The sequence below is a fragment of the Ochotona curzoniae genome, unplaced genomic scaffold (assembly GCF_017591425.1).
Source record: "Ochotona curzoniae isolate NIBS_2020 unplaced genomic scaffold, NIBS_Ocur_1.0 contig_1071, whole genome shotgun sequence".
Taxonomy (NCBI): Eukaryota; Metazoa; Chordata; class Mammalia; order Lagomorpha; family Ochotonidae; genus Ochotona; species Ochotona curzoniae.
The window spans coordinates 10,429,196-10,450,959 of NW_024464939.1; the positions used below are offsets into that span (position 1 = coordinate 10,429,196).

Consider the following 21,764-nt stretch of genomic DNA (forward strand, 5'->3'; position numbering starts at 1 on the left):
ACTTGAATGACAGAGAGAGAGAGGAGAGCCTGATCTCTCAGCTGCTAGTTCATGATCTAAGGAGCCGCAAGGCCAGGGCCAGTCCAGACTGAAGGCAGGAGCGTGGAACTTCATCCAGGCTCCTGCATGGATGGCAGTAGGCCACATACTTGGGCCATCTTCTGTGACTTACTCTGCTATAGCACAGCTCTGTTCCACTAACAACTTCTTAATCTCTATGATCACTAACTTAACTCATATTTATTTTTTTAAAAATCAGCTTTAATGGGCCTGGCGCCGTGGCCTAGCAGCTAAAGTCCTCACCTTGAATGCGCCAGGATCCCATATGGGCACCAGTTCTAATCCATGTATAGTAAATTTTAAAGTGACCACAGATTATTAAAACTACAGTAATACAGCATTCTTAACCATTGGTTTGACAAAGATATAAAACAGTTTTACAAAATCATATTTGCAACAATTCTGATTTTTTTTTGTTTGAAATTTTAGCTCCCACATATATGGGAAATGCATGCGGTATTTGACATGGAAATTTAAAACAGATTTACATTCAAGAGCAAATCCTGAAACAATGATTCGTGTTCCCCAGACCCGCGCCTCCTCCCTCCGGGCCAGCAGAGGGCTGCGGATGCCTTCCCAGTTGCAGGTGAGGGTAGCTCATCCCTGGGCGTCCCTGGGCAGTGGCATGCCCCGTGCCCTCTGCTTCCTTTAGGAGTGGCTCATCAAGGACATGCCCGGAACGCCCACGAACTTTACCTGGGCCGGTTCTCCAACTGACCAGGCTGGGAACCTCAGGTCTGATGACCCTCCACCCACACCGCAGGCCAGAAAACGGGGCTGGCAAAATCCTTTAATTTCTTACTGTCAAGGGCATTTATTTCCAACTACACATTATCACGTGCGTAACTTCCACCGTATAATTAAGTGAGTCGTTTTAGCACGCAGCAAAAGAATTAAGATCTGTTTGTTCTACTTGGTAAAACTTAGTGTCAGGCACCGTGCCGGTTCCTTGGGGTTACAATAACTGAAGAAAACTTCATTAAAAAAAAAAAGTCCACCTGAAGCCGCTCTCAATTCCGGTGTCCACACCCAGGGCACCGCGGCACCGAGCCAGGGAGAAGCGAGACTGGGAGTTTCCTAAAGCAAATGAGACTGTCGTTCAGGGAAAGACAAGACAACTCCCGTGCCGCCATGCACACGATCACCTGCTTCGCCAGGCCGGCTTCCGGCTCAAGCCCCGCCCTCCGATTCAGGCTCCGCCCCCGAACCGGCGCGCCCTCAGCTGGCGCTGCGTGCACGACCTGGCTCCGCCCCTCCGGCTCTAGTCCCGCCCTCTTCTCAGGCCCCGCCCCCTAGCTTGGCACGCTCCCAGCAGGGGCTGCGTGCGCGGCGGCCCTGCCCCGTCCCTCCTGCTCAGCCACGTCCCCGTCTCATTCTCCGCCCAGGCCCCGCCCCTCTGGCCCTCGCCACGCCCCTGGCTCCAGGCCCCTCCCCCTGTCTGAGATCCCGCCCCTGGCCCACCACGCTCCCGGCAGGCGTTGCGTGCGCGACGGCCCTGTCCCGCCCCTTCTGCTTGGCCGCGCTCCCGGCCTCATGCTCCGCCCAGGCCCCGCCCCTCCGGCCCTCGCCCTGACTCAGGTCCCGCCCCTGGCCCGGCACGCTCCCGGCAGGCGCTGCGTGCGCGCGGCCTTGCCCCGCTCCTCCGGCTCGACCACGCCCCTCGTGGAGCTAGGCAGATGGCGGAGCTGGACATCGGGCAGCACTGCCAGGTGGAACACTGCCGGCAGCGAGGTGACTGCGGAGTCCCCACCCCCGCCGGGACAGACATGGAGGCTTCACGCGTGCAGGCCCGGAGGGAGGCCGCAGGCAGGGCAGGGTGGGTTTGAGGAGCGCAGCGGGCGCGTGCCTCCTGGGTCTGCCGTGAGACGTGGGGTGCTGGTCCTGCGGCCACTAAGCCTTGGGATTCACTTATACTCACCGTGGAAGGGAGCCGGGCAGGTCTTGAAAGCGTCCCAGGCAAAGCCCGTGTTGATTTGCAAGTGCGCCTGGCCTTAGAAGCCCGCTGTTAGAGTTGGGGAGCGCCATCCTCGGGCAGGCCACTTCCCATACAGTGATGGACGAAGGGTTGGACGAGTTCAGAAGCCCCTGGCCCTGGTCAGATTCCCAAGGGGTCCTGGCCCTGCCTTACTCCATCAGATACTCCTTATGCACCCAGGCTCGGGCAATTGTTGATCTGATCATTACTGTCTTTTGCCAAGAGGAGCTTTTGGTCGTAGCGCGGTGTTCTTTCTCTGCTGATCCTAGAGACTTTGATATATAGGCAGTCGGGAGCCATTCTCCAGAGTGGGTAAGTTCAGGAAACCTTAGAGCCACACAGAGTGCTTGCTCAATCTTTGTTTCCAAGGTGTGGCACCCCTCATTACCTTAATCATTGGTACCCGAGTCGCAGTGTTTAGAAGGACAGGGGAGCAGGGTTAGCTTAGATTCAATACCACTGCCATCTTTGATTAATGGTGACTTGGCTGTGCTGTTACAACCTGTCTCGTACCAGGAAAAAAATATGTATTTATTTATTTAGTTTTATAGGAAGAGCAGATTTACAGATATGAAGAAACAGGGAAAGATCTTCTGTCTGATGGTTCACTCCCCAAGTCGCTGCACTGGCTGGAGCTGAGCCCATTTGAAGCCAGGAGACAGGAGATTCTTCTGGGTCTCCCATGAGGGTGCAGGGTCCCAAGGCTTTGGGTTGTACTCGACTGCTTTCCCAGGCCACAAGCAGGGAGCTGGATGGGAAGTGCAACTGCCAGAACACAAACCCATTTGGGATACCAGTGCTGGCCACTGTGTAGGACCCTCAGAAAATTATTTCAATTTAACTCTTTTCCCTGGGTCATTCTGACTTGTATCTGCCACACAGTGGGTTACCAAAAGCCCCAAAGTAGTAAGCATGTTCAATTTTTCCATATTGGAAAAAGTCAACTTTCCAGTAAGTGTATTACATGCTTCAATTAGTTTCTCCCATTAGCAGATATTGTCGTTAACTGCTTGGTAGGAATCAGAAGCTCTTAATGTCATGGCTTAACAACATCAGTGAGAGTTCTAGTCTACTTTGCACATGTAGAAAAATGATTTCAGCTCAGTCATTCCACAGTAGAAGTAACCATAGGTCCCTTTTGTTTACAACAGAACCTGGTTTTGTGTGTCTATGAATACATGTATGTACAGAGAACCCCACGCAAACACTGCATACTATACCAAATATAAATAGACAATGCTTTGGCCTGGCACAGTAGCCTAGTGGCAAAACTCTTCAACTAGCACGCTGCAGAATCCCATATGGGTGCTAATCCTGGCAGCCCCACTTCCCATCCAGCTCCCTGCTTGTGGCCTGGGAAAGCAGTTGAGGATGACCCAAAGCCTTGGAACCTTGCTCCCGCATGGGGGACCCAGGAGAGGATCCTGGCTTCTGGCTTTGAATTGTCTCAGCTCCAGTGGATGGAAGATCTTTTCCTTTCCTTCTCTCTAAATCTGCCTTTCCAATAAAAATAAAGAAAAACAACTGCTAGAGGAGTACTAGAGGAGTACTCAGTAGAAAAAAATTTTGTAAAAAATATTTATTTATTTGAAGATAGAGTTGCAGAGAGAAATGGAGAGGTTAGTCACTTATTCACTCCCTAAAAGGCTGTGGCACCAGGACACAAACTGGTACTCATAATAGGATGCCAGCTTGAGCCTGTGGCTTAATGCGGTGTGCACACCACCATCACTGTGGAATCAGACTTTACACTCAGGCTTTTTTTGTTTTTGTTTGTTTTTAATCCAAATGTTGAATGTAGATGTAGTGTGCAAAAATAATACCTAAAATAAGTCTTGGGAAACAAAAGAAAAACTCAGAACTTTGTTTCTTTTGACTTAACACAGTCACTAAGAGTAATATCGCCTGTGTAAGCAGTTGCTTCCCCGCAGGAGTACTGCCATTGTGGTAACCTCTGTTCATTAGTGGGCATGTAGGAATTTACTACACCAAAATATCAATGAAAATCCTTCTATGGACATGGTCTAATACCATAAGGTGATTTTTGTTTAAGAAAATGTAAGCAAGAAGCAAGTCATGTACTGACCATAACATACAACATTTTCCCTCAATTTTAGACTTTCTTCCATTTGTGTGTGATGGTTGTTCAGGAATATTTTGGTAAGTGAAGCTGCAGATTTAAGCTGCAGTAATTTTAGTGTTTGTAATGTGGGGTTTGTTTCTGGAAAGGAAGTGATTTAAATAGTTGCTACTTTAGGCATTGATACTTGACATTTAATTCAATAATCACTGGGATAAGATAAAAAGAAACAGCCTAGTCACAGGCTCTGACAACTTATGCATATATGTGCCCAATATTTAATATTGCAGAAAAGGATTATGTGAAGTTTTGTCTTTTAATTACAAGCAGAAAATAATGACCACATGGAAAGAGTATGGTTTTTAAAAATCCATCTGTGGCCTTTCGTTCGGCCAGAGCCAGCATCTTCCAGTCCTTCCCCAAGATGATGAATGCAGAGGAAGAAGAAAGGAGAGCTCCATCACGCATTCTCAGGCCTTTTAGGAAACAAGGCATTGTTCCCTTTGGCCACATACATATGCATTTACAAGGAAGGTGACATTGTAACCATCAAAGACATGGGTACTGTTCAAAAAGGAATGCTGCATAAAGTTACCATGGCAAAACTGGAAGAGTCTGCAGTGTTACACAGCATGCTGTTGGCATTGTTGTAAACAAGTCAAGGATAAGATTCTTGCCAAGAGAATAAATGTGTGTATTGAGTGTGGGGTCTCCCCCACAGATTCCTCTAGTACCCAGTTGCCAAAGGGGATGAGCCTGCTGCCCGCCATCCAGCCTCCTGGTGCACAGGAGACACACAGGGGTTCCAACTAAGCAGTTCTGATTTATTTGGGAAATAGAAATTCTTCTATAGAGTAGGGAACGGCCTCAGGCCAGGAATTCCCGGAGTCCCAGAGAAACTAGGAGCCAGTTGTCATCAGCATGACTGTGGAAGCCACTTCCCATAGGAAGGTGGGGAGGTGAGCGAAATGGCCCTGGCCAATCAGTCTTTCTTTGAAACAACTTGACCCCTGCCCTAGATCACGCCCAGTGCTCTGCCCTTGGCCTCATCTTGTTCGCCAGTGACATTGACTGTTAGCTGCCATCTTGTCGAATTAGTGTCCCGATCGCCCCAGAGCCCCACATTGAGCAGGAAAATAAAAGACCTCTGGACTAAAAAAAAAAAAAAATCTATCTGTGATTATCACTCAAGTTTAATTAATAAAATGAAAAAAGCCCAACTATTCAATTCTTTTTAATTTAATCACATGTTCACATGCAAAGTGAAACAAATGAACTAATAAAAGTTTTGGAAAATGTTTTTTTGTGACGATCAAACTTTAAGATATCAAGCATTTAGCTTGTTAAGCAGAGGCTGAAAGTTTTAACCCTTTTAAGATCATAATGCTAAAAAGCTTGCTGGAAATAAATAAAAGTAATATATATTTTAAAAGTCACTCAGAAGTAGAGTACTCATTTGACATTTTACTGCCAGTGGTCTGTAAGAACTAAAAGAAATTATAAGATTCATAATTATAAATTATAGTAATGCTATTTAGAGTGATGAATTGTTGATATTCACGGTGAAGTTGAACATTGGTGTTTTGAAACTTGAGAGTAAAGCTCTTTGGTGTCTATCTGCCATTTTAGTTTTTCTCATGCAGTCTTATTACTATGTAAATATAATTAAGATACTAGACATTGAAGTATCTAGTTATCTTCAAGTATGTTGTTCGATTGAATTTGGACCAATATTACTTTTCTTTTTTAAGCCTTGAACACAGAAGCAGGGACTCGCATGGCTGTCCAGAGGTATGTTAATATTCTTCTAGTCTGATACAATATATTTGTAGTCATATTTTCTCATTTAGAATTTGATTTAAACTAATCAGTTCATCAGAGATGACCTAATACATTGAACTGTTTATTTCATAGGTAAATGTGTACTTGTTGAATGTTTTATCCCATAAGCATTTAATCCACTAAATCCAGTATACAAAGTAGATACAACTTATTATTTGAAGGTTGATGAGATTATCACCTGGCCGCATTTTTATGGGACATCTTTGTGTGGAACTGCTATACAGTAGATTAACGTCATAGAGAGGAACTGCAGTCATTGTAATTTAGCAGATAAATGTATCACATTAGAAAATTACGAAGAAATATTTGCAAAAGTGATTTTTATATGAAGGTGTGTAATTTGCTCTGATGCATCTAAGAAAAAGCATGGGAAAACTACTTAAGATTTGTATATTTGCTTTAAGAACAAAGTAAAATGACATTTTGCCCATTCTACGTTTTCAGGTGACTGTAACCAATGAGCAACTAAAGACAGACACACACAAATCTTTCCCATGCTCATTCAAGGACTGTACTGAACGAGAGCTGGTAGCAGTTATATGTCCTTATTGTGAGAAGAATTTTTGCCTGAGGTGATCACTTAGAGCGTTTCAATTTTTATGTATGTATGTATATTTATATACGCACATGTGTCATATATGAATATACAAGCCATTGTCACTCTTCTGTTGCTCAGACACCGTCATCAGTCAGATCATGAGTGTGAAAAACTGGAAATCCCAAAGCCTCGTATGGCTGCCACTCAAAAACTTGTTAAAGACATTATTGGTAAGTATCTAGAAAGCTGGTTTTGTAGCTTTCATTGTCATTATGCACTCTGTTGATTCCAGAGAACCTTCTCCTTATGTCTTTTTGCCAAGTATGGAAGGCATGGTTAACACTGCCAATAATAACAACTTAATTTTTAATGGGATTCTTGTGGAAGTATTTCTTGGGGCCAGTTTTCTGGCACAGCAAGAGAAACTGCTGCCTACAGCGCTGACAATCTTGTATGAGTTTGGGTTCTAGTCCTGGCTATTCCATTTCTGATTCAGCTCTTTGTTCAGGCACCTGGGAATGCAAGGAAAGGTTACCCAAGTGCTTATGGTCCCTGCTAACCATGTGGGAGACCCAGGTGGAATTCTGGGCTCTTGACTTTAGCCTAGCCAAGCCCCAGCAAAAGGCTCTTTGAGGATTGAACCAGCAGATGGCAGATCTCTGTCTTTCTCTGTCCTTCTGTCTATAACTCTTTCAAATAAAATTTTAAAGTATTTCTTCAATTGTGTATGAAAATTTTGAAATTATTTATTAGAATCTCACCCAGATGATATCTTTTCCTGGGCTATTTAAATCAACTGGTTAACCATTGTGGCTCAATATGGTATTCATGAAGATGACATAATTAATTGCTGTCTATAAAGGACTAAATTCCAAGCCGAGTCTGCTCTCCCGTGAGTATTGATGGTACAAAGTGCCAGGGAGGAATCTATGGCTTAGATCAGTCTCTCTGGCAACATGTTGGATCAGCAACATTTATTATGGATTGATGACAATACTTTCATGAAAATCTTGCATATCTCAGAGTTCTCTGTAGAAGCGTTAGATTGCTTTTGCTTGAGTAGGCCTAGGTTAGAAAGGATAAAATGAATTTTGTTAAGCTTTATTTTTATTTATGTGAAAGAGTTATAGAAAGAGGGAGAGACAGAGAAGAGAGCAATCTTCTATATACCAGTTTATTCCCCAAATGGCTGGAAAGGCTAGGCCGAAGCCAGGAACCCGGAGCTTCTTCTGTGTCTCCTATTGGGGTACCGGGGCTCAAGCACTTGGGCTATCCTCAGATGCTTTCCTAGACACATTAGCAAGGAACTGGATCAGAAGTAGAGCAGCTGGTACGTGAACCAACACCTGTATGGGATGGCAGCATTACAGGCAGAGGCTAACTGGCTGTATCACAACACTGGCCCAGAATGGTGAATATGCTTGTATGGACAGCACCTAGGTCAACTCCAATGCAATCTTTCCAATGGTTATGTAAATATAATACTGATAACGTGACTGTGGTCTCTGTATGTCTCACACACATATTGGGTCTAAGTTGTTTGTGTCTCAAGACTTCAATAAACTCTTTCTAATAAAATTTGGGAAGAAGTAATATGAAAGTTATTTACACATATTACACTTATTTCTTAGATTCCAAAACAGGAGAGACAACAAGTAAGCGACGGAAAGGTGCAAAAAACAGTGCAACAGCTGCAAAGGTTGCCTTGATGAAGTTAAAGATGCATGCTGATGGGGATAAGTCATTGCCACAGGTTAGTCTTAAAGAGCTGGAGAAGCAAAAGTATCCCAGATATAATTGAAGTTCCTTTATTCCCCTTCCCTGATCGAGTAACAGATATGTATCATGGCATCTGCCTAATTCTTAGCTTTGTTGTGTTTTTCTCCCTTTACAAAACTGATAATCAAATGAATCGTTTTTCAACTTGGATTTTGTTTCTGTTTTCCAGTTTGGCATCATATCTTTTTTTTTCAGATTAATTTATTTTTACTGCAAAGTCAGATATATACAGAGAGGAGAAGAAACAGAAATATCAACAAATAAATCTTTAAAAAAAGGTGGGTGGGCGGCGGCGTAGCCTAGCAGCTAAAGTCCTCGCCTTGAACGCTTTGGGATCCCATATGGGTGCCGGTTCTAATCCCGACAGCTCCACTTCCTATCCAGCTCCCTGCTTGTGGCCTGGGAAAGCAGTTGAGGACGGCCCAGAGCTTTGGGACCCTGCACCCGTGTGGGAGACCCGAAAGAGGTTCCTGGTTCCCGGCTTCAGACCGGCGAAGTATCGGCCGTTGCACTCACTTGGGGAGTGAATCATCGGATGGAAGATCTTCATCTCTGTCTCTCCTCTCTGTATATCTGCCTTTCCAATAAAAACAAATAAATCTTAAAAAAAAAAAAAAAAAGAAACAGAAATATCTTCTGTCCGATAATTCACTTCCCAAGTGACTGCAATGGCCAGTGCTGTACTGATCCAAAAACAGGAGCCCAGATCCTCTTCCGGGTCTCCCACACGGGTGCAGGGTCCCAAGGCTTTGGGCCGTCCTTGACTGCTTTCCCAGGCCACAAGCAGGGAGCTGGATGGGAAGTGGAGCTGCTGGGACTAGAATGGATGCCCATATGGGATCCCAGCGCATTCAATGTGAGGATTTTAGCCACTAGGCCACCGCACTGGGTCCTTGGCATCATTTCTTTAACATCCATGCTGACAGATTTATTCTAGTTCCTTCATTTTGACAGATGCGTATTATTCCACAGTATGAATATACCTCACTTTACCTGTTGTTTTAACTAATAAAATCCATATTGTTTTAGTTTTTTTATAATTAAGAGCAGGTGTACAATGAATGTCCTGAAAAAGAAAAACCAAACAATGAATGTCCTGATACATGTGGGAGAGATCTCTCGAACAGTCCCTTCACATTTTGCAATTTGTATTTATGTAGTAAGTCAGTATATACATAAACATATATGTACACTTAGTTTCATTGATACTTAGATTGAATTTGTGATGTGTAGTCACATTTTTTTTTACCATAATCTGTTTATTGTAAAACTTACTTATCTAATCTGTGATCAAGTAAGGCCATTGGTAGGCAAATACTACTCCAGGGAAATAGATCTAGAGAGAAAACCTGAGTTACAGGATTCATGCGTCTTCAGCTTTACTGTGGCTGTCCCTGTTGCCAGTGCTGGTACTGTCCGCTTCCTGCCAGCAGTGTTCTCAACCGCGTCTATTCCTGCTCAGTTATTCTCTCATAAAAACTTTAGAATCACTTCTTTCTGTTTTGTTAAATGCATTTTTTTCCTTTATCTTTTTTTTTTTTGAAATTGTGTGTTAAATGTTAGATTAGAGATAGTTGATAACTTTAGAATTTTGATTCATTCCAGTCGTATTTGTGGTTATCTTCCCAGCCATAATATCTTTTCTTAGGCTTATTATTAGGCTACTTGTGTATATGTGTATATATTAGTATGTGTGTATATATAAACATAGTTAAAGATTTAGTTATCTTGACTTGAAAATCAGAGCTACATGGAGAGAGAGTGTCCATTTACTGATTCACTCCCCCTGATGGTCGCAATGGCTAGAGCTGAGCTGGTCTGAAGCTAGGAACCAGGAGCATCTTCTGAGTTCCAGGGGTTGTAGGAGCCCAAGGCCTTGGGGCTATGCTCTGCTGCTTTCTCTGGGCATAAGCAGGTAGCTGGATTGGAAGTGAAGCACCTGCAGGTAAGAGATTAATCTGTTAAGCCACCACACTGGCCCCAAGTCTTTATATTTTTTGCTGCCACTCTAAATGATACCCTTTAAAAAAAATCGCATTTTCCTCATTGGGTCTTGGCTAGTTCTTGTATGTTGGCCTTCCACCCAGAGAAATTCCTAATTGTTCACTTTCCCATTCTTTGTAGATTTTTCTGGCATACTTTCTGTGCAATTATATCTTCCACAAATGTGAGTTTTCATGGGGAATTTTGCTGTGAATTTTTTTCTCTTCTATTTCTTTTCCTCATTATTCATTTTAGTGCTGACAGGTCCACAACAATGTTGCATAATATAGGTCAGCGCAGCCAGTCAGTTTCCTGTTCTGACTTCAGTGGAAATGACCTGAAGTTTCTTCAAGTATTATGTTAGCTTTTATAATGTTAATGATACTTTCTTTCTATACTTAGTTTGCTAAAGGCTTAGAAGTAAGGGTTAAATTTCACTGTAAATTTTTTTCTTACATCTAGTAAAATCATTTTTTCATTAGCAGTGTGATTGATTTTCTGTTGTTAAATCAGCCATATATTCCAGGATAAACTGCTTGATTCTTTTAAGATACATTGCTAGATTGATCTCCTAATATGTTATTGAATGACATGAGCAGCAAGATTGTACTTACAATATGGTGAAGCAGTGGGCTGGCTGCAATGGCTCAGTTTGCACATCCTCCCCGTTTTAAGTGCCAGGATTCCATATGTGCACCAGTTTCTATTCTTGCTGCTCCACTTCCCAGCCAGCTCCCTGCTTGTGGCCTGGGAAAGCAGTGAGGATGGCCCAAAGCCTTGGGACCCTGCACCTGCATGGGAGACCTGGAGGAAGTTACTGGCTCCTGGCTTCAGATTGGCTCAGCTCCAGCCATTTTGACCACTTAGGAGTGAACCAGCAAGTGAAATAGCCTTCTCTCTGTCTCTCCTGCTGTCTGTAAATTTGCCTTGCCAATAAAAATAAATATTTCTTTTAAAAAATTTATTATAATTGTAGATGGAAATGATTATCTGTTCTTGAAACTGAGGTAACATATTGAATCTCTTGGATAATTTGAACCTGTTTTCTTTTTTGAGAGGGGAGTTTTGTATACTAGTTTATGTGTATTTCATACCTTTTGATTCATTTGGATGTTGTATTTCCTCTGCAGTCAGTTTTGGCACACAGTCAGTAATTCCTACTGTGTTATTGTTTCTTTTTATTTTCTGTATTTAGAGTTTTCTTTCATGTTGTACTAACTTCTCATACAGTGTGGTGACCTTATTTCTTCAGGATGCGTTAGCTGTATGAGTTTGGTTGTAGTTTGTTTGTTTGTTTGTTTACTACCTTTGTTCTTTACCTTGATACCATTTCAAACAGAAGAGTTGTGAAAGTGGCATGAGGAACATTTTCACTATCTTTTACTCATTTGTAGTTAAATTTTTCTCTATTTGTCTTATATTTCTCTATTGCCTTATTATTGTCTCCATCTCTGTCCATGTGAGAAAATAGATGTGTGTGTCATTAAAGATTTATATATTTTTATTGGAAAGTCAGATATACAGAGAGGAGGAGAGACAGAGAGGAAGATCCTCCATCCGATGATTCACTCCCCAAGTGGCCTTAATGTCAGGAGCTGAACTGATCCTAAGCCAGGAGCCCAGAGCCTTTTCTGGGTCTCCCCTATGGGTGCAGGGTCCCAAAGCTTTGGGCCGTCCTCAACTGCTTTCCCAGGCCACAGGCAGGGAGCTGGATGGGAAGTGGAGCAGCCAGGATTAGAACCAGTGCCTATATGGGATCCCGGTGCATGCAAGGCGAGGACTTTAGCTGCTAGACTACTGAGCCAGGTCCTTTTATAATTTTAATTGTTTTGCTGAATTACGTGTTATCAAATGTATGAAATTTCTCCACTGTTACATCTTTGTGATTTTTACCCTAAATCTTAATTTGAATTTTAATATTGTTTTACATTCTTTTTTATTTTTGATTTTCTTTCTGGGATTGTGGACATAGTTGAGGGGGATGCATGCCCCTATGTGCCTGGGTAGGGTGGGAGGCGCGGGTGCTGAGGAGGATGAATGGGCTGAATGTTTTGGGTTTTCTCGCCCCTCCTGTGTCCACAAGGAGGAGGATAAAGGGTAGTGGGCCGCTCCTTGTTGTCACACTACATCAGCACAAACTACATTAGAGTTTTCCGAGGGTGTTACCTGAATGGTTCTGATCGTTCCTAGAAGTTTGCAGTTTTGCTGATGCAGGGTTAAGAAAAATCTTTCCAAAGTCTATTGGTTGACATAGTCTACCTAAGTGCACTGGCAAATCCAGGAACATGCTGCACAGCTTGGCCAGGAAAACTGTAATATTGCTTTCCTTTCTTTTAGTGAATATTTAACTATTTTGCCTTTTTTCATCCTTTTATATTAAACTTTTCTGTGTTACTTTGTTTTAGGGTATTTGTAAGCAGTGTATAGCTGGACTTTATTTTTTTAATACAGTTTGATAGTGTCTCTTTTATAGGTGACTTAAACCTATTTGTATTTGTTGTCCTCATTGAGAACATTTGGAAGTGTTCTTTCATCTTGTACATTCTGTTCATCATCTGTTTTTTTTTTTAATTCTCTTCCTTTTTAATTGATTAATTTTTTGTTTTATAGTGGTTTACAAACCATTAATCACAGCTTTTTTCTTTTGGTGTTATCTTTAATGTTTTCCTTTATTTTCTTTAAAAGGAGACGTTACAGAAAGAGAGATGTTCTACCTGCTGATTCACTCCTCCTGTGGCTCCAGCAGCAGGGGCTGGGCCAGGCAACAGCCTTGTGCCCGAACCAGGTCTCCCATGTAGGTGCAGGGGCCCAAGCATTGACACATCTGTTGCTTTCCCAGGCACGTTTGCAGGGAACTGGATCAGAAGTGGAAGAGCTGGGACTCAGTCCCATCCGGGATGCTGACTTTGCAAGTGGCAACTTAACCTCTTATGCGACAACACTGACTCCTGGATCCTTTTCAAAATTGTATCTATTTTTTTAATATGGGTGACGGAAGATTTATATAGAAAAGTAAATCCCTCTTGTATCTGTCATCCATTTTCATCCCTCTCAGAGAAGCAGTGATTCTCAACTGAAGGTGAATTTACTCTCTAGGGATACTAATGTTGGAGATTTTCTTGGTTGGTACAACTGTGGATGGGGTGCCACCCATATCTGGTGGGTAGAGGTGCTGCTAAGTATCTTACATTGAAAAGACTGTGCTCACAATACAGAGTTTTCTAGCCCAACATGTCAATACTGACAAAAGTTGAGGTTTCCACTAAACATCCAATAATATTATTCATATTATTCATTATAAGAGACTTAAAACATGGTAGCAAAAGCTGTAGCATTTAACTTTGTTCTAGACCCTTTCTAACAGTTTCAATTAGCTTATGAGGTATATATCAGGGATCTTCAGAAGATTCATGGGAAATATATTTTATGAAAAAACTGTATTTATACCTTTGTAATTCGGCAAATAAATTAGAACTAGTCATATTGCTGTTCACTTCCGAAAGGTCCCAACAGCCAAGAACCACATCCCATGTGGGGGGCATATTCTGCTGCCTTTCTAAGTATATAACAGAAGCCAAGCACCTGGGACTTAAGCCAACACTGAGACATGGGGTGTCGGTATTGCAGTCAGCAGGGTAACTCACTGTGCCACATCAGGCCCCCAAACCAAGTTTTATTTTCTTCCATTGGCTTAGTTAGCTTCATGTCACTTGATTATTAAAAAAGCAAAAACAACCTTTGTTTCATTGAATCAAAATACCAAAATGTCACCTTTATAATAAGTTACCTTATTTCTATATGAATCTGTGTTTTAATTTCCTAGTGTATTTCACTAATTGATTTTTACTTGTATGTCAGTCCTACATTTATTTGATCCAATAACTCCATAAAAATGTTTTAGTGTATCTGATCACACAGGTCCAAACATTTCCCATACTTTTCCTCATGAGGCTTTTTCAAGAAGGATTTCTTCATCCAGATACACCCTATGGTTTTATGTACACATGTTTAAAAATAACTCTCCTGGGATGCTGCTGGTTAGGACACTGGGAGCAGGTTGTGATGGCAGACTTCAACAGATACTGTTCAGGGATTGTACGTCATGGTCTTGGACAGAGATGGGGTTCTTTCCCCTCTGCACCCTTAGAGTGCATGCAGCAAGTGAAGAGCTGGATTCTTGTCCCAACCTGCAGGACACGACGCTCAAACCCTGAGGGTGGACTGGGAATGCCAGGCTGTTGGCCCAAGAAACACATGGACACACGTACTTGGTGGAAAAGAGTGCCTCTCGCTCTTTATTTGACTCCTCATATATACCTTCTTCTCTAGGGGAGGAGGGGAAGAGGGGTGGGTTTCCTGGAAGTAATTATCTTCATTGAAGTAGGGAAGGAACTAATCATCTGTATTGAAACAGGGGAGGAACTAATTATTTGAACAGGAGCAAGGGTGGAGATTCTAAGGGTGCAGGTTCTATTCTGCTTGCTCTACACAGGATGTTCTGGCCGCAATATCCTGCTTGCTGTGGCCCTGCTTGCCCGAGGCAGGCTTTGCAATGCAACAGGCTGTCAAGCATGCCAAGTCTAAGGCACATTAAGTCTGAGGCTCCCAACAGACTCTAAGAAGCTCCTTGGCCGTTCTCATGGGCGTGGTCTCAATTCTGTGCCGGGATTCTGATTCCTTTCCTGCTCACAAGATTTAGTAATAGTTATAAAGCCTCCTCAGCACATTCCTGTTTGATTTATCTGAGGGAGATAAAGTAAAAATCAATTTCTCAGCAGATCCATTTGCAAGTCCAGGTTTTGGGTCAGAGATTCATGCCTGAAGGATTCACATTTAATCGGCATTCTGTGATACTCACGGGAGCAAGGACATTTTCTTCCCTTAGAACTATGTGTATAATTCATTATTTATATCATATTTGATTGCTTTATAATAGGTTTATTCATTTAAATACTCCATATTTTCAACACTAGTTATTCTAGAATTTTTGTGCCCATTGTGAAAACATCTCTCTCACCCTCACTTCTGTTTCTGGATATCTACTGTTAATGTAGATGGGGGAAAAATCTTAAGTTCTGTATACATATTTTTTCAGTCATATCACTAAATTACCTCGTGTCTTCAGTTTCACCTCATTAGCAAGTAAGAATAGTTTTAAATTTTCTTGCGTGGTCTACTGGTTAATTCAACATCTTGTGCTGCATTATCTAGCATCTCAACTTGAATGGTTTATAATAATGATGATAGTAGGCATGTACTGCATTTAGTAATTAAATACTAAATTTTTTCCTTGAAATCCAAAGTTACTTAATATCATATCCTACTGTATAAAGCAGAGTTTGACCTCATCTAGCTGAATATTCCTGGTTCCATTATCTTACATAACACTTTTAAGTTCAGTTTCTTCTTTTTTTAGAGCTTCTTTTATTTTGCTAAAGTAGATTTTTAAATAGTTTAATAAGTAATGGTCTTGGTGATTAATTCTTATTCCTTTTTTTTAAAAAATCTGCAAATGCTTTTATTTCACTTGTAGCAGGTGTCTTGGATAGAAATTTTCAACTCTTAATATAATGCTCATTGTTATCTGCCACCTATAATTGGAGAAACATCTAACTCATGCTCATCTGACTCAGCCTAACTCATGCTGTTTTATGGTTTATCTCTTTTTATAGCTTTAAGATTTTAATAGTAATATCTTCCAGTTTCTGTTCAGTATTTCTAGGTATGAAATCCTTTTAAGTATTAAGCTTGAAATTTGCAGTACATTTGAATTTCTTACCTCAGTAACTGTGTGGATAATTTTTATATTTCTGTTTGCCTCTTCCTATGTTGCTTTATTTGTATCTGTTTTGGCTTCATAGTTTCTTGTTCCTTTTTATGGAAATCATTTATCTCCTTGTGCATCCTAGAGAGCTCATTTTAATATCGTTTTTACATTCAGGTATTTTTATTGTCCCATAATCAGTTCAGCTGTAACTTGTTTGGAATCTGGTTTTACTGGGTCTGTATATTCATCTTGAGTAGATGCTTCTGTGTCTCTCTTCCTTCTACTCACTGCTTGCTGTCCAGCAGTTTTTTTGGTTTTTTTTTTTTAGATTTATTTTTATTATTTTGTTATTGGAAAGGCGGATGTACAGAGAGGAGAGACAGAGAGGAAGATCTTCCATCCGATGATTCACTCCCCAAGTGAGCGCAACGGGTCGATACTACGCTGAACCGAAGCCAGGAGCCTCTTCCGGGTCTCCCACACGGGTGCAGGGTCCCAAAGCTTTGGGCCGTCCTCAACTGCTTTCCCAGGCCACAGGCAGGGAGCTGGAAGGGAAGCGGGGCTGCCGGGATTAGAACCGGCGCCCATATGGGATCCTGGGCGTGCAAGGCAAGGACCTTTAACCACTTGCGCCACCGCGCCGGGCCCTGTCCAGCAGTTTTGCATGTCTCCCCCCAATCCCTCATCTTGCCCTGGATTGCAAATTCAGTTTCATGTTGGCAGACTGTGCTTCTGTTTCATAGAGACATCTGGATTATATACAGATTCTGAGCTGGAAGACGTGGCATTGGTTACTGCTGGAAGGTGGTGCCTGTGCTTTTCTGCCTCTTTATGTCTTGGTTTATATAACTAATAGCCTAAAACATCAGCAATAACTTCACTGGCGTCGCTTTCTGAGTACCCTTCCCAGCGTGCAAGCAGGACGTCAGATCAGGAGCTGATCTTGATCTCCATGCGCTGCTGCTGTTTCCCCTTTGCCCTCAGGTTGAATAATGACTGCCTCTTTCATCTTTGATCCTCAGACATATTTCCTTCTTATTTTAGATTAGATTTTTACATTTTTTTAAGTAAAATATTTTTAACAACTTTATTATTTTCTGTTTTCTTGTACTTTTCTTTTTGGAACAAGAACACAAGAACTCTTTGGGTATGAATTAGTCCAACACTTGAATTTCTAGTGATTTAAAAAAAAAGTCTATTTTCTGTAAAAACGTACTCCTCTGGTCTTCAGCAAGTCTAAATTCTTGTGCTGAGATGGGGACTGTGATCTGTAGTTATGCCCAAATTTTATTGTAGCAGGAATTGTTCTATAAAGGCAGCACTTTTTAAAGCAGTAGTTTAGGAATCAGTGACAATCAATGCCAACTACCTTTTCCTGCATTTGTTCATTGAGCAAAATAAAACACAAGGAAGCAGGTAAAAAAAATTAACAATATGGAAGCAGATAGGCTGTAGAATACTGAATAAACCATCTGTGCATTTCTTCTGTTGGTAAGATACTTGTGCAAGATTTTTTTTATTATTATTTAATTTGTCTTTTAGCTTATTGGTTCTCAGAATGTTTTTTCTCACTTACTGGGGAATGACCAGATGGAGGGATTTAACATCAAGAGAAGCAGACTCTGCTCTTTATTCACTTTATGTTGAACTCATTCTTTACCATTTGTGGCTACTTTTCTATATTAATTGAGGAGTAACTGAGGGTTAGCCACACGCAATACAGATACAAATCCATGAGACTTTTAACAACTCAGATAAAGCAGTTTCTCTTGCATCAGTTTTTAACTTAAGATCTCAGAAAAATATCTCAGTTCACTAGTTTAGGTCACATGCATAAATTTGCACAGATCACCCTGACCAGAATCCTGATCATTTGGATGGATGGTGGCCAGCTATGACTTGTAGGAAAAAAAAAAAGTCACTAAATGTTGTATCATTAGAGGTTTATCTTTATCTGTCCAGAAAAAGAAAGGATGTACCATATAGATGTCTTACTATATGTGTGTGTGTGTGTGTGTGTGTGTGTGTGTGTATAATTTATGTTTTAACTCTTTATCTTTACAGACAGAAAGAGTTTACTTTCAGGTTTTCTTACCTAAAGGGAGTAAAGAGAAGAGCAAACCAATGTTCTTTTGCCAGCGATGGAGCATTGGAAAGGCCATAGACTTCGCAGCCTCTCTAGCCAGTCTGAGAAATGACAATAACAAACTAACAGCTAAGGTAGTATTTAGCTATGCTACTTTTCCTTGATAACTTGCGGAAATTCTAGACCAGCATGCCCATTTATTACAGCATGATGTCTCTCTTACAGAAATTAAGGCTGTGTCACATCACTTCTGGAGAAGCTTTACCCTTGGATCAGACTTTGGAAACTTGGATGGCTAATGAAGAGTACCCTTTATATAATGGTGGAAATATCATTTTAGAATATCTAAACGATGAAGAACGGTTTTTAAAACATGTCGACTCTTACTTGGAGTAGTCCTTCAAGGATTCAAGCCCGAATCATAAAGGAAAGTCCACGTACACGTTTAAGTCAATCTCTTGTGCCAAAAGTATCATTGTTTTGAAGTTGCTTTCTAACTTATCTCCATTGTGTTATAATTTATATTTTCAATTTTCTTACGTATTGCGGTTTGGTTTTAAAGTTTATAATGATACTTATTAAAAACTTTTTGTATTGGGGCTGGTGCTGTGGCATATGTGCCAAGTCACCATCTATGACACCAACATCCTACACGGATGTTAGTTCAAGTCCAGGATGGTTCGTTTCTGAACTCACTGCGTGCTAGTGTGCCTATGAAAGCAATGCAAAATGGCTAAGGTGCTTAGGCCTCTGCACCCATGTGGGAGACTAGGAAGATGCTTCTGGCTTCAAAAAGGCCCTGCTCTGGCCATTGCAGCCATTTGGGGAGTGAATCAGTACAGGGAAGAGCCCTGTCTCTCTTGTTCTCTGTATCTCTTTCAAATAAATAAATTTTTTAAAAAGTAAGAAAAATTTTGTATTTCATTAATTATATTATTAGGTTATGCTGCTAAAAAACAGTAGAACTCTGTTTCTTGTGTAAGTTAATGTCAGCTGTTCATTGACTGTAGCACTGCCTCAGGTAGTCCTCACTCCAGATGCCAGCTGAGAGCACAACCCCTTTTTGAGATATTGCTATTCTTAGGACAGATGGGAAAATGGGCAGGTATTTCAATTAGGTCTGAGAAAGTGTGTGTATCATTTGTACTTGAAGCCACTCCAAGTCTGGCGTCATTGAGCCAAAACATGTACACACTTACTAAATCCCCACACAGTGCTGTGTATAAGGTATGTGTATGTGAACTGCAGCAACTCAGAGATCATCTCCTATCTCTTAAGCTTGTGAATGAGGAAGGGAAAATGATGTTTGTAAGTTTTTTTTTTTTTTTAATTGGAAAGTCAGATATACAGAGAGGAGGAGAGACAGAGAGGAAGATCTTCCGCTCACTGGTTCACTCCCCGAACGGATGCAATGACCAGAGCTGAGCTGATCCAAAGCCAGGAGCCCAGAGACTTTTCTGGGTCTCTCATGTGGGTGCAGGATCCCAAGGCTTTGGGTTGTCCTCAACTGCTTTCCTAGGCCACAAGCAGGGAGCTGGGTGGGAAGTGGGGCCACTGGGATATGATCTAGTGCCCACTTGGGATCCTGGTGCATGCAAGGTGAGGACTTTAGTCATTAGGCAACCATGCCTGGCCCTGGAAAATGATGTTTTGTGTCACCTAATTGCTTTGGAGCATATTTCTGATAAAGGCCTGCCGTCAGTAGAATTCATCTTGTTTTATGAATATAACAAATGAGAAGATAGAATGGCTCAGCTTCATTATGATGTTTGCATACCAACACAGCAAAGCATGCCAAAAAAATTACATTTTATCAAGAAATCCAAAGTAATGTTCCTGATGAATGATTTCCATCTATATAAAAGGTAGCACTTTATGGAAGTAATAGGTTATCTATACTTGTTTGCTGACCTTTTCTCTTTTATTATCATGGACATGTATAATGTCTAAGTTTAAAGCAATAAACTCAATGCTTATTTCATTTTTCCTTAAGATTTTCATATGAGGAATGAAAATAATTTCCAACTTTCATTCACTAGTTTAATCTGAGTACCTTCTGAATGTGAGGGTCTGTTTCTTATTGCCACAGTGGATACCACGTATTAATATATACAATATCATAACTATAAAACAAACTAGTGTAACAGATATTAACTGAGTAGACCCAAATATAGCTATACTCTAATACCTCTTTTACCAGAAACTATAAAACAGATACAGAATGAATGAATGCAAACTAATACTTTATATATATACTTTATATATATACTAATACTAATACTTTAGCATCCATTGCCAGAGAAGCAATAGTGATGGGGGTTGAGAAGAGAAGTAAAGCTGGTGAGGGGAATGCAGAAGTGGCCCTATTAACAGGCAGAAAGCAAAGTGACATGGAAGAAAGGACTTAATAGGTGTACTAACTGCAAGTTAGGGATCCCCGAAAGTGGAGCGCTATATTTTACCTACTCAAGCAGAGACTAAAACTCCAGTTCATACTATGAGGTTGAAACTTAATCCAGTTATGATGCTGAGAGGTGATATTGTATCAGAACACTGTAAAGTAGAGACAGTCATACAAGCCCTTGCCTCCTAGATTCTGACACTCAGGACTGGCAAGAACGCCATCCCCAGAAGTCGCAGTGCTGCGGCCCACCTGACTTCCCACTGTGAACTTCCACACCATGAACCAAAATCAGTTTCTCCATTATCAAGGAGCTGGCCTCAGGAACTTTATAGTAATAATCTAACTAATACATGGGACTGGCCTGCAAGAAATAGGTGCTGGGTGGGAGAGACTATCGGTCCCCCCAGCTCTCCATTGCCAAATAGCTCTGAGTCAGGCCGAGTTTCTCAGGTTTCCTTTTAGGGTTCTCAGTTGAGCATACTAAAAGAAATGAGAGAATTTACTGTACCCCATCCTGATTTCATTCTGCTATTTGCAACTAAAATTGTAAGTGAAAGACCTGCAAAGAGAAATTTTAAATTCAGAAATGCAGTTGGGGTAACACTGGTTCAAAGAGCATTAGTTGAATCAAGCAGCAAGCTCATGTGAATGATACTCAGATTGTTCCCACATAAAGAGAAGACTTGGAAAAACTGAAGGAGAAAGTTGTAGATAGAATAATCTGAGAGGAAAGTAATTTTACTTGTATTATTAATAGTTAAAAGCACTTGGTTGTTAAGACATTAAGTGTTCATATAGTTTTAGTTTTTAAAAAGTTTTTTTGGGAGACGGGTTGTCATTTGAAGGATTTTTTTTTGTTTTATTGGAAAGGCAGATTTACAGAGTAAAGGAGAAACAGAAAGCTCTTGCATCTGCTGGTTCACTCCCCAAATGGCCACAGTGTCCAGAGCTGACTAATCAGGAGCTAGCAGCCTGTTCAGGTCTGCCACAGGGGAACAAGGTCCCAAGACGTTGGGCCATTCTCCATTGCTTTCCCAGGTTTTAAGCAGGGAGCTGGATAGGAAGTGGAGCAATTGGGACATGAACTAGTGCCTGTATAGGATGTTGGCACTTCTAGGTGGAAGATTAACCAGTTGAGCCATAGCACCAGATTCCCCGCCTTCCCTTTTTGTCATTTTATTATTTATTTTTTATTGGAAAGGTTGATTAGATTTATGGAGAGAGGGAGAGACAGATCTTCTATCTGCTGC

The 21,764-nt window shown here is 41.3% G+C and overlaps 1 protein-coding gene across 3 annotated transcripts; it reads left to right on the forward strand.

Annotated features, from left to right (window-relative positions):
* Positions 1–1,720: 1,720 nt before the first annotated feature.
* ZFAND1 (zinc finger AN1-type containing 1) lies at positions 1,721–18,919 on the forward strand. 3 transcript variants are annotated; one of them, XM_040993979.1, is made up of 8 exons: positions 1,721–1,791; positions 4,153–4,195; positions 5,867–5,906; positions 6,402–6,529; positions 6,634–6,725; positions 8,127–8,248; positions 18,089–18,244; positions 18,336–18,919. In XM_040993979.1, the coding sequence occupies exons 1-8, from the start codon at positions 1,737–1,739 to the stop codon at positions 18,504–18,506; spliced, it is 807 nt and encodes a 268-aa protein (XP_040849913.1). In that variant the 5' UTR covers positions 1,721–1,736; the 3' UTR covers positions 18,507–18,919. The 3 variants fall into 3 exon arrangements, with proteins under 3 accessions (XP_040849913.1, XP_040849921.1, XP_040849925.1); XM_040993987.1 differs by having other exon boundaries at positions 18,110–18,244; XM_040993991.1 differs by lacking the exons at positions 1,721–1,791; positions 4,153–4,195 and adding an exon at positions 4,230–5,074 and having other exon boundaries at positions 18,336–18,917.
* The last annotated feature ends 2,845 nt before the right edge of the window (positions 18,920–21,764 follow it).